Source organism: Corythoichthys intestinalis, chromosome 21, assembly GCF_030265065.1.
Source record: "Corythoichthys intestinalis isolate RoL2023-P3 chromosome 21, ASM3026506v1, whole genome shotgun sequence".
NCBI classification, from domain to species: domain Eukaryota; kingdom Metazoa; phylum Chordata; class Actinopteri; order Syngnathiformes; family Syngnathidae; genus Corythoichthys; species Corythoichthys intestinalis.
The window spans coordinates 4684124-4696836 of record NC_080415.1 but is presented as its reverse complement, the minus strand read 5'-3'; the positions used below and the strand labels follow the sequence as shown (position 1 = coordinate 4696836).

At 38.5% G+C, this 12713-nt stretch overlaps 1 protein-coding gene across 6 annotated transcripts in view; it reads left to right on the top strand.

Moving 5' to 3' along the window:
• Nucleotides 1-12713, top strand: part of myo15b (myosin XVB) — a 105457-nt gene that overhangs the window by 39463 nt on the left and 53281 nt on the right. For 5 of the 6 annotated variants that reach the window (XM_057826232.1, XM_057826236.1, XM_057826235.1 and 2 more), the window contains 8 exons: nt 2454-2531; nt 2609-2706; nt 2791-2955; nt 3151-3232; nt 5361-5489; nt 5586-5727; nt 10602-10692; nt 10767-11013. In XM_057826232.1, coding sequence (XP_057682215.1) covers nt 2454-2531; nt 2609-2706; nt 2791-2955; nt 3151-3232; nt 5361-5489; nt 5586-5727; nt 10602-10692; nt 10767-11013 — 1032 coding nt within the window. The remainder of the gene's footprint in view (nt 1-2453; nt 2532-2608; nt 2707-2790; nt 2956-3150; nt 3233-5360; nt 5490-5585; nt 5728-10601; nt 10693-10766; nt 11014-12713) is intronic. The other variant, XM_057826234.1, reaches the window with a different exon arrangement.

Here is a 12713-nt window from a genome sequence, read left to right as displayed (position 1 = left end):
CATGGTACGGAAGGTTCCCCTGCTTAAGCCAGCACATGTCCCGGCCTGTTTTAAATTTGCCAATGACAATTTGGATGATCCAGAGGAGTCATGGGAGAAACTCATGTGGTCATATGAGATCAAAATGGAGCTTTTTGGTCTTAAACCCACTCATAGCTTTTGGAGGAAGAAGAATGATGAGTACAAAGGCGTAGGTTTGGTCTCAATATTGGTAGAGACGATATAACAGCATAACCTGCATGTACACTTTTTACTAGAGACGGGACATTAATAAGATCAAACAAATTGGGTGAACAGGGGTCGGGGCTTAATTTCTCACCAATATGAACCTAATTAATTGATAGGCTTAACGATTAATGCAAAATAAATCTGTATTGATTCATACTAACTTTCATACTGTAAATTTACAGTATAACGTCTTAATCTGATAATTTTTCTTAAATCGAGTCGAATAATTTTCTCCATCTTGTTTTGAGTATTAAAGGCTACTTTTGTTCTTATTAAGCCCACACGTCTAAAAGTTGGTCATTTTTCACCTGAATCCAGAAAGAAAGAAAAAAATTAATAATGTTTTTTTGTCTTTTAAATAATGTTTTATACAATATCTACTCTTGAATAAAGAACATTTCTGACAAACATTTGTGTTAATGTTAAATATACAAACTTTTTGCTTAAAATACTGTAAGTCTGCTAAGCTTATTGCACTAACAGATAATTTCACTTATTTCCAGTAGATTTACACTGAAAACAAGAAGTTTTTTTTGTTTTGTTTTGTGGTTTTTTTTTTTTTTTTTTTTGAGGGGGGGGGCTAGCAGTACATATGTATTGGTTTAGGTGGTAAACCCTTCGATTCAAACCTTTGTTTTCAAAATCTACTCAAACATTTTGAAAACTTCCAGAATAAGTGTCTGCATTTTATAAGCAAATTTAAATTGCAATATCCGAACACAAATTATATTAACGATCATCCACAAGAAATACAAACTTGTTAATCATCTCTTAACTATCCAGGAATGCAAAAAAATAAAGGTTCTGCGCATGTGCGTAATGTTAAAAATGGCCAGTGGTTCCAAAGTCAACACTACACACTTTCGACAAAGGAATATTTACTTATGTTTGATCATGGACGGACATATTGAAAACTTCTCCTCAGACACATCCTGCCATGTGGCTGCACACAACTTAACTGCACGCCGCTCTCTCACCGTTAATGTCTAAGCCGTGTCTTAAAGCATTTATTTATGCCATATTCATGTTGCGCGTGTATGTTTGTGATGTAACTTGTTTATCTAGCACCTTTGGATAACATTGAGATTCCAACTGAATATAAAAGACTGCTTATTCACCACCACAAAAGCTTCGGTAGCAAAATATTATAACGGATGAAAAATGTGACAGAACACTGGCTGTGAATGTGTGTGTGTGTGTGTGTGTTAAGTCCTCAGCCAATCAAACTTGTGTTTGAGGGGAAAAATGGACTGGGCTATTTAGCAAGTCAAACAGGGGTCAATGTAAGTCTGAACATATTGAAAGTAAGTAATTCACTTAATAATGGTAGGGTTAATTCTATCCTTACAACATGGGAAGACAATCTTAATTACCTATATAATTGAAGTCATTATATAATGCAAATAAGGTTGCTTAAAAGTTGGTGGGGACAATTTGAGCATCCTGAAAAGTTGGTAATGTCACGTCCCTATCGTCCCTATGCAAACCTACGCCCTTGGATGAGTACCATTCCAAGAACACCATTCCTACTGTGAAGCATGGGGGTTGTAGCATCATGCTTTGCGGGTGTTTTTCTGCACATGGGACTGGACGACTGCACTGTATTAAGTAGAGGATGACCAGGGCCATGTATTGTGTGATTTTGGGGAATAACCTCCTTCCCTCAGTTAGAGCATTGAAAATGGGTCATGACATGACAATGGCCCAAAGCAGACAGCCAGAATAACCATGAAGGTGCTACGTAGAAAGCATATCAAGGTTCTGGAGGGGCCTAGCCAGTCTCCAGACCTGAACCCAATCGAAAATCTTTGGAATAAGCTCAAACTCCGTGTTTCTCAGTGACAGTCCAGAAACCTGATTGATCTAGAGAAGATCTGCGTGTAGGAGTGGTGCAAAATCTCTGCTGCAGCGTGCACAAACCTGGTGAAAAGTTACAGGAAACGTTTGAGCTCTGTAATTGTAAAAAAGGCTACTGTACCAAATATTGACATTGATTTCCTCGGGTGTTCAAATACTTATTTGCATCAATATAATACAAATTAACTGTGAAAAAAATCATACACTGTGATTTCTGGATTTTTTTTTTTTTTTTTTTTTTTTTAAAAGAGCGTCTCTCACAGTGGACAAGCACCTACCATGAACATTTCAAACCCGCCCATCAATCAAAGTGAGAGAATTTTGCAGGATGTTCAAATACTTTTGTTTTTTTCTCACTGTATGTCTAGGAATGGCAGTCAACCCTGCAATGCCAAGCTATGGTACTCCAATGGCCCCGACTATGACAGCCATGCACACAATGCCAGGTACTGTTTCAGCATTTCATTTAGCATTGTTTTGTCAATTAATTGTTGCCCTCCCCCTGCCTATCATCTCCACAAAGCCATGATGATGCCTCAGGCTCCTATACCCTCCATGGCTGACCCCATGCAGCTGGCAGCAACACAGCAAGCCCTAATAAACCAACAGGCACTGATAATGGTTAGGATAAACATATTTAGTCTTTTAGAATTTTTTTTTTAATCACAGTTGGCTCCAACTCCAGTGTCTGGCTTCTTTCTGTAGGCCCAGCAGATGACAATGCAGGCAATGACTCTTTCCCAGCAGCAAACACAAGAGCAGCAGAGGTTGAGGGAACAGGAAAGGAAGCAGAAAGAACGGCAGCAACCCACGCTCACATCTTCCCCCCAAACTCAACCGAAACAGCAGCCTAATCCACCTTTGCCCAAGGTAAATTACTAAATGACATGACTACCAGAAAGTGCATAATAATTCTGTGGCATGGTAACAGGTGGGGGGCAGTTTGCTTCTACTTGTGTTTATTTGTTGTAGTTGTTGTTCTAGTAAGAAAATTAAAGGTGTGACTCATGACTATGTCAAAAAGATTACCTCAATTGTCAATGTTCTTTGTTTTAACATTTGCAGTCACAGGCTGACAGCACAGATTTACATGGTCGAGATAATCAGAAGTCTTTCACAGATAAAAGGAAGTACTTCAACAGTATTGGTGAGTAGAACCAAAAATTTGATTGATATTTGTAGGGATGTCCCTGATCCGATCACGTCATTTTCAGAAGATCGGAATCGGGTGTAACAGATCGGGTTTTTAAAGGGATCCACGGATAGTAAGACTTGTGGCTCTTAAAAGATAAACATTATTATTATTTTAAAATTTTTTTATAAAATAGAATAGCTCTTTATTGTCATTATACAGTTGTACAATTAAACTGTGGGGCATCTCCCTTTACAGAGCAGGATAAGTTAAAATCCCAAAAGTGACTTGCAAGTATAAAATCTAAATAAATGTAAATATATACAAAAATACATAATTTGTAAAATTCATTTAACTCGTAGGTCGCCATTGTTGTTGATGTCGCAGGGCGGTGATGTCAATAGGTTACACTGCCGGGCTTCCAGTGTATGACTCTAGCGACATAAACAGTCATCTGTTCAACCCTTTCAATTTAAAGCCGAGAGGAACACTGCCGATATTTCACAAAACTAGCAGCAAAAGCAAAATGAACAGGAAAGACGGGATATGACGACACAAGAGTATGACAAAACTGCTGTTTTGCTAAAATGTGCTACACTGGGGAAACGTCCTTCAAGAATCGAATTTGACACCCAAAGTACTACCGTACGCTTTCAGCGTGTTTTGTTTAGATGTAAACAGGCAGAACGTCATAAAAATACCTTAAGAAAATACTTAAATATAGTAATATCATATAATGCTGGTTTAAATACGCTATGTGACTAATTGGTCAACAAATCAACAATCTGCTACCAAAAGAAAACACAATGCTTAAAAGTCTGAGAGGGAAAGACACGCAAAAAGTGTTTTGAGGCAATGAAAAGGTAATAAAAGACAACAACAACAAAAAAACACAAATAGTAATTACTTGCCTCTTCGATTATTTGCACTGCCTGAACATAGGACTACCTCATACACATTTTATATTTATATTTATTTAGACTTTTTTACTTTTATACTTGCAAGTCACTTTGAGATTTTTATTTATCTTATCCTGCACTGTTAAGGAAGATGGTCCACAATTTCATTGTACAACTGTACAATGGCAATAAAGGGCTATTCTATTCTATTCTATTCTATTCTATTCTATTCTATTCTATTCTATTCTATTCTATTCTATTCTATTCTATTCTTTTATCCGATGTGCGCATGTGTTAGATGTCTCTCTGTGTAGAAGGAATTGCAGAATACCGGTAGTATTCGTCTAGTGACAGTAACAAACTACGTCATCACCCCGAGCGTCCATCGCGTGCATAAAACATGGCGCCCTCCTTAGGTCAAAACATGTACTAAATATTATAGATTTTTTAAATCAATGGCAATATTTTTTGTGTTTCTAATAACGTTTTAGTAAAAGAGCAATTCTTGAAGGATTTCAGTCCGAGGTTCCCTTTAAGATTTTTTGTACGGGTATATTGTCAAAATGAAACAGACAAAAAAATTATGTTTTGTAGGATGCAGCATTTTTAGAAGATTGCAATCGGGTTAAATAGATCAGGTTTTAAATGGCCACAAAACAACAAAATAATCAAAAGTACATTGTCAAAAGAAACAAAAAATGCATGCTTTTTTTCATAAATTAATGAATAAATGACCTAATTTTCTGCGGTACAAGGTGCATTGGAGTATACTGTAAGGCGCACCTTCAACAAATGGCCTATTTTAAAACTGTTTTCATATGTAGGGTGCACCACATTATACGATACAGTAGAAGTAGAAGTTATTGGGGTTGCGAACTGCATCCACTACATGAAGCTGCTCTAAAGGGAATGTCATGCCATGATTAACCGATACTGATCCATATATAAGGCGCATCGGATTATAATGCGCCCTATAGGCTTTTGAAAAAAGGAAGGCTTTTTGATGTACCTTATAGTGCGCATAATACAATAATTATTGTCAAGGTATCGAATCGGTACTCGGTATAGGCAGATCCTCAAAATCAGGTGACTTGGACTTAAACTCGGATGCAAAAACGTGTGATCGGGACAACCTTAGGTATATGTAATCTTTACAGATCAAAGAGATTTTACCATTTTTTTCCCCAAGTTTTTTGAGTTTCAAATTAACTTTGGTTCCCTGATCTATTACTTTCAACCTCAAGGTGCGTCCAATACGCAGGTTACTCCCTCTACACCATTCAAACAACAAAACACTGTAGCATCACAACGTCCATCCCCTCCTCCAACTGCACCAAAACCAAAGGGTAAGAAGATAAATCAAAATAAATACAGTAAGTGTTCCATACAGTATATGCAGTTTACTTTATAATACAACTAATAAGAGTGCCAATAACTTACTGGAAATTGTTGTCTTTTCAATACCATAGTAAAGGAAATCCCTGTGCCTGCAAACAAAACAGAAAGTCCAACTACAGCTGCCAACACGGAACCGACCTCCAACATTCGGGAAATCATCAAAATGTTCAACAGTCGACCTCCGCCAGAACCCAAAAACTTTGAGCCCGTCAGGTCTGGACAATATAAAAAATATATCCTACAGCATAAACAAACTGTAGTAGCATTTCTTAAATATAGAATTGAAATCTTTCATTCATTAGGCTGTATTTTAGTGCCCAGCGCAAATCTACTTGTAGACCAGCACATGGTTCCATAGGGAAGTGATGTTTTAGACCAGGTTTTGGTAGCAAAGAATGCACCTTAAAAAGAGAGCGGGATGGGCCAGTATAGACGTAAACAGTGCCAACTCATTCCGGACATAGAAGTAAACTCCTTTACATTTTCTTTAATTGTGACATGCTCATGGTGATACTCGTCGTCTACCTGCTGAAAGGAGAAACTGGCTGAAAAGTGCAACCCCTAGCAAAAGGTATGGAATCACCAGTCTCGGATGAGCACTCACTCAGACATTTTATCATGTAGAACAAACTCAGATAAAAAGCTTGAAAACATAACGAATTAGTTCAAAAGTGCAACTCTTTAGCATTCAGAAACACTAAAAGAAATGAATAAAAAACATTGTGGTGGTCAGTAAATGTTACTTTATAGAGCAAGTGCAGGGAAATATATATGGAATCACTCCATTTTGAGGAAAAAAAAGTATTGAATCGTAAGAAACAAACAGAAATAACAATCAAAATACATCTTTTAGTATTTAGTAGCACCACCTCTGGCTTTTCACTGGAACAGCACCAAACAAAAGTTCCAGCACCATCACCTTCCATCACCGTCCAATGCAGATTCTTGACTCTTGACACCTTGTCCAATGCATATTGTTGACTCTTGACACCGTCCAATGCAGATTCTTGACTCTTGACACCTTGTCCAATGCATATTGTTGACTCTTGACAAGGTGATGATGCTGGAACTTTTGTTTGGTGCTGTTCCAGTGAGATTTACAAAGATGACTGCGTGAAGAAAACATAAAAATTCCCTCAGTCCTTGATGATATGGGGATGCTTGTCAGGCAAAGGCACTGGGGAGATGGCTGTGGTTAAATCTTCAATAAATGCACAAGTTTTAGACAGCTATCTTATCCCTTCAATTGAAAATATGTTTGTCATTTTCCAAGATGACAATGCATCATGCCACAGAGCTAAAACTGTTAAAGCATTCCGTGGAGATAGACTCATCCAGTCAATGGCATGGCCAGCAAATAGCCCAGATCTCAACCCTAATGAAAACCTGTGGTGGAATTCGGGGGAAAAAATGGTCCACAGCAAGGCTCCGACCTGCAAAGATTATCTGGCAACTGCAATCAAAGAGAGTTGGCTCCAAATTGATGAAGAATACTCATCAGGTCCATGCCTCAGAGAATGCAAGCTGTCATAAAAGTGGTGGTGGTGCTACTAAATACTAGAGATGTGTTTTGATTGTTATTTCTTTGTTTGTTTCTCAAGATTCCATATTTTCTTCCTCAGAATGGAGTGATTCCATATATATTTCCCTGCACTTGCTCTATAAAGTAACATTTACTGACCACCACAATGTTTTTTATTCATTTCTTTTAGTGTTTCTGAATGCTAAAGTGTTGCACTTTTGAACTAATTCGTTATTTTTTCATGTTTTTTATCTGAGTTTGTTCTACATGATAAAATGTCAGAGTAAGTGCTCATCCGAGACTGGTGATTCCATACTTTTTGCTGGCGTTGTACAATAAGATTTAAAGCTTTGCCATAATGTGCACCACATAAAACAAAACTCCAATAAGACTAGATATAAAAACAAAAGTTACAGTACAGTGTGCACAGATTGGGAATAAAGTGAATAACTGACTAGCAGCAAGTGGTGATGTAGTGGTAATATAGCAGTGTGTATATGACAATTTAGAGTACTCACACTAGGAGTGCAAATGACAGTATGTGCATAGATATTGATGTAACAGTGCAAAAATGGTATAATATAACTGCAAATTTTGCAGATGCCAGTACCCAGATTGAGGCAGATGTCTGAGAACATTTACAACACTTAGTGAGATGCATGTGACAATGTTATGGCATTAGCAGTACAATAAAAGTCACATTTCAGTGTGAACTTCAGTTGAGTTTGGTGACAGCTCTTGGAAAGAAACTGGCGGCCGATGAGCTCTTGTGCTGTTTGATCACCCTCTGCAGTCTTCTCATCTGCTTATGTGTAGCTTGAGTGCCACACTCACACAGCATAGGTCAGCAGGCTTTCAATGGCTGAACATTAGAAGGTCACCAGCATGTCGGTGTCTAGTTGCTCCTTCCTGAGCACTATCAGGAAGTGTAGTCTTTGCTGCGCCTTCTCACCAATGCGGTGGTTTTGGTTGCCCAGGAGAGGTCAGCAGAGATGAGGACCCCAAGGAATTTGAACACTTTAGAACAGTGGTGCCCAACCTTTTTTGCACCACGAACTGGTGTGACATGGGCCTGTTTTTTCACGGACCGGTGTTGTGTCAAATTTTCCATCCAATGGCAGTGAATGCAGCGGTTTCAAGGTAAACACTACAAATTTTCTTTAAAGAAAGGAATATTTACTTAAGTTTGATCATGGACAGACATGTGGAAAAGTTATCCTCAGACACATTCTGCCATGTTAGCTGCACACAACAATTGCACGTCGCTTTCTCACTGTTAACGTTTTCGCCGTGTCGTTAAGCATTCATTTACGCCATTTTTGTGTTGCAAATGTATGTTTATGATGTAACTTGTTTATTTAGCACCTTTGGATAACTTTGAGTCCAGCTGAATGTAAAAGAGGGCTTATTCACTGCCACAAAAGCTTTGGGAGTAATATATTAAAAGGGTACAAAATTTGACAGAATAGAATAAAAACAAATATAAAAATAGAATATAAATTTTAGTGAATATAAAATAACACGACGTGGCTACAAACGAACATTAAGTGCAGGGAAAAAGCAACTCACCATATGCTGAATCAACCTTTTTTAACAGCGGCCTCTCCTAAAACTTGACGGCAAATATCCTTGGTCGCAGACATAATGAGTTCTCCTCCAATCATGAAAGTGTTTGGGCTGTATTAATATGCTTCGCCACGAAGTATGATCCTCTCAGTGCATTCGCTTTTGTTGCCTCGTCTGCTAGCTTTTAGCCACATATAATGCAGGATGGACTTGGTTGTACTCTCCTCTACTGGCTCAGCAGGTGGCTTTTTCCCAGTAAAAATGCTGTCCAGAGACGTCACAGCTCGCTGCACATAGCCAACAGCAGTTAACATTACTATTTACATTAACTGACGCTGGGCTGCTATCGGTGTGCAAACCACAAGATGGCGATATTACACAAATCTCTACTTGTATTAGTCAGTAGAGTAGACAGGCATATTGATGTGTCAAGAGGCACAGGCCAGATTCTGGTCGTTAACAAATGATTTATTATTTTTCTGCGGCCCGGTAGCAAATGCGCCACGGACCGGTACCGGTCCCTGGCCTGTTGGTTTGTAATCACTGCTGTAGAAGGTCAACACAAGCCTCATATGGGGAGCTATTAGCAGACTTCATAGACATAGTGCTGGCACTTGGAGAGTGCCTTCTGTCCTGACTACTCAAATTCATGTGATTGAAGGTTTACCAAATCATCTTAGCTCAGAGGTGTACTGTGCTCCAGAACGTAGGTCAGCTTTTTCTTTAGGTGCCTTCTATCCACCAAATTGTGTTCGCAAGACACACTGTCGCTCTGCTGATACACCTATATCGGTGCAAAGAATGGTCCACCAAATTGTAAAACACATAGGTGTGGTTTGCGCTATCATGAAAAGTGAAGGAATCTGACCTTTTAGCCAGAATGCTGGAATCACGCCGGCCCCGCGCTGGCGCAGCTCCAATGACACAGGCCGTCAAAATGCCAACACAGGCCGTCAAAATGCCAACATCCCGGCCAAAAGGCCACACTCCGCGCATTCACCTTAGTCTTAACCCCTTGTACTGACTCCATTTTGAAAGCTGGAAAAAGGCTTCAAAACACAAGTTGACAATTTATTCAGGTCAACAGCGATCAAACGGCAAGGCAAAACAGCAACAGACCCAGGCGAGGAGGCAGATTGGTTCCAGGGTCGCCATATCACAAGTCAACAAAAGATTCCCGAGAAAAAATGACAACGATTAGTTAAACATTCAGTCTTTTTGAAGACTCTCGCGTAGCGGGCTGCGGGCAGGAAGAAGGATGTGTTTGGTTCTTCTTCTGATGCAGATTTGGGCAGCAAAGTTCATGTGTTACCATTGCTGCATCATGGTTAATGAGGCAACTGAGGTGGGAAATTCAGCGCGCCTTACTGTCTGAGAGGCGCTGAGCTATCAAACTTATAGTTCTTTTTATTATCGGATGTTGTTGTAGTACAAGACGTCCCGACATCTGTTCTGGACTATCCTGAAGAGCTGATTGCGGGATTTGGTGTTGCAGATGTGGGATTGTAGATGTCTTGCTTATCACCTGGTAGTCAGGTTCAATCTTGCTCAGTCAGCTGCATCACGCACGCGTTGGGCTTCTGTGGTCAGAAGGCGTCATGTATCTCTTATGCCCTATGTCAAATATATTCTGTTTGTTTTCCTTAAGCTATGATATAAAAGCTATTTATTTTATATTGGGTACATTAGAGTAATACAAACAGTCAATCAGTAAATACGAGAAAAGATACTATTCCTTCAAAACCCACTTATGTCGCATTTTACGCGAGAACGTGTAAATGCAGGTAATAAAAATAAGGCACATTGTCTTCATTCTATGAGTAAAGCAAAAAGATCAAATATATATAAATATTTATTTTAACCTGGTGGAGGTACACCAACCACTAGCGAAGCCCTAAAGTAGATGATGAAATAAGTCAATGCTATGTTCATAATTCAGATTTCTTTCCATTGGAACCAAAATGGTCGTTGGTTTAATATCTAACTAATCCCTTCACAGAGGTCCCGCAAGGCAGTTTGTGAAGAAGGTAGATCCAAAACAGGAAGCCCTTGCCAAACTGAGACACCAAGCACCAGTGCCGCAGCAAAAGGTAAGAAAAATCTAACTGTTGCATCAAGGTAAAGTACACTTGAAATTTGAAAGCTCACGCATCACTAATTGCAGAAACAATGGGTCGCATCTCCACCAGTGAAAAAGCAATCTCCTCCAGACACTCCGTCCCCACAGTCATCTCCTTCCACCACTGGCCGTCGTGTTATCTCCAGTAACATGAGGCAGAAACAGCGCTCCCTAGAAGATTTGTTTAGCTCACAGCGCATTAGACGACCTGAACCAACTCGCCCTGACTCCCCTCCACCTCCTGTACTTCAAAACATCCCTGATCCACCAACCATACTTGCACCATCTCTTAGTGAGTCTACCGAAATTTCTTAACATGGTAGTCCGGATGCACATTTTCTCCAGTCTAGACATGAAACAAAATGTATGACTTCTCTCACTACAGGAGAACCAGAAAAATTGATTTAAGAATAGCCTGAAATAAAGAAGTAACTTAAAGTTTTTTGGTATTATAATACACCTACAATGTTTGCATTGTGGAATTACATATTTTGATGATTAAAAATAACATGTTACATTCAACAACGAACATTGATAAATAAATTTAAAAAAACAAGCTGAAGGTAAAATAACACTTAAAGGAGCAATATGTAAGCTTTGGACTTCAAATATTCATTAAATTGCCCGAATATTTCAATAGACATTAGAGAAAGATGTTTTTTTTGGAAATACTTCTAGAACGGTTTTCAATGGTTTGAACATTTTAAAACTCTAGCCTTGTCATTGTCATTCTGTGTTTACAATGGATGTCCTACCTTCCACCAGCAGCCAATTACATGACTACCAGTTCTTTGTCGTTGTTGCTCGAGCTCGATAGGCGTTGTTAACTAAGGTTGCTGAAATAAGACAAGGAAATGCGTGTACGTTATGCACTTGTAATTCAATTATGTTTACTTCTACTACAACAATTTGTACTTAATTATACTCAACTAGGGTTACTTGTAGTACAAATTCCTGTTTTTGCATGTACTTGTACTACAATTACGTGTACTTGTTTGTACTTGTACCACAAGTATGTGTACTTGCCTGTACTTTTACCACAAGTACATGTACTTGTGTGTATTGTACTACAAGAATACTGAGCTGCAGAGCAAAGCTACCCACACATTTTCTCCAGAAATTGCATTTTCTAGTTTCTGATTCATATGCAACATCAGTACGATAACACAGCTAGATTCTTCATTGCGGAGCACTTATCTGGCAGCCCAAAAGGGAAGGGAAGTTGTGTACTTCAATATTTTGATCCTGGTTTAAGTACCATTTTTGGCCACGAATCCTACATATTGCTCCTTTAACCACAGGGCTTCTTTTTATTTTTGCAAGAGGAGCAAACATTAGACTTGTCGCTTGTCAAAAATGAATCACCTAAATATGACCATTCACGGCAACGTAATGTTAAGTTTAAAATTAATGCTTTTACAATATGGGTAGCAGTGTTGTTAATAATGGCATTGGAGTATAGCGGCATTTCTAACGGCGTTATAAGTTTTTTTTTTTTTTTTCAGTAGGGAGTAATCAAATTAATTACTTTTCCTATCTTTGCACGATGATTGGCTAGGAGGGTGGATTATGCCTTGCTTTTTATGGGCTCGACTCCTCGCTCACTGAAATTAAAGGCAAGAATGAGTTCTTATACCCAAGTTTATGTTTTTGGGAATTGGTTTTTGTACTTGAATTATTTTCAGTGCATTATATTGTTACTTTACGGAATATTTAAGGATAGTGTTCTGCTTATTGTGCAGTAGGCCTAACATACAGTTTGAGATTTGCACTTGTTAATGGTCAATTTACATTTGTGTTTACTTAACAGACTAATATATTTGATCCGAATACCAAATGTTTCTAAAATACTGTATATAGTATGTTTATTCTTCTATCAGTTCATAGAAACATCTTTGATGTGAAAGATGTTATAGAATGTATAATGTAATAATGTGTAGAACATGAAAAGTAACATCAGTTACTTTGTTGAGTAACTAATTACCCTTACAA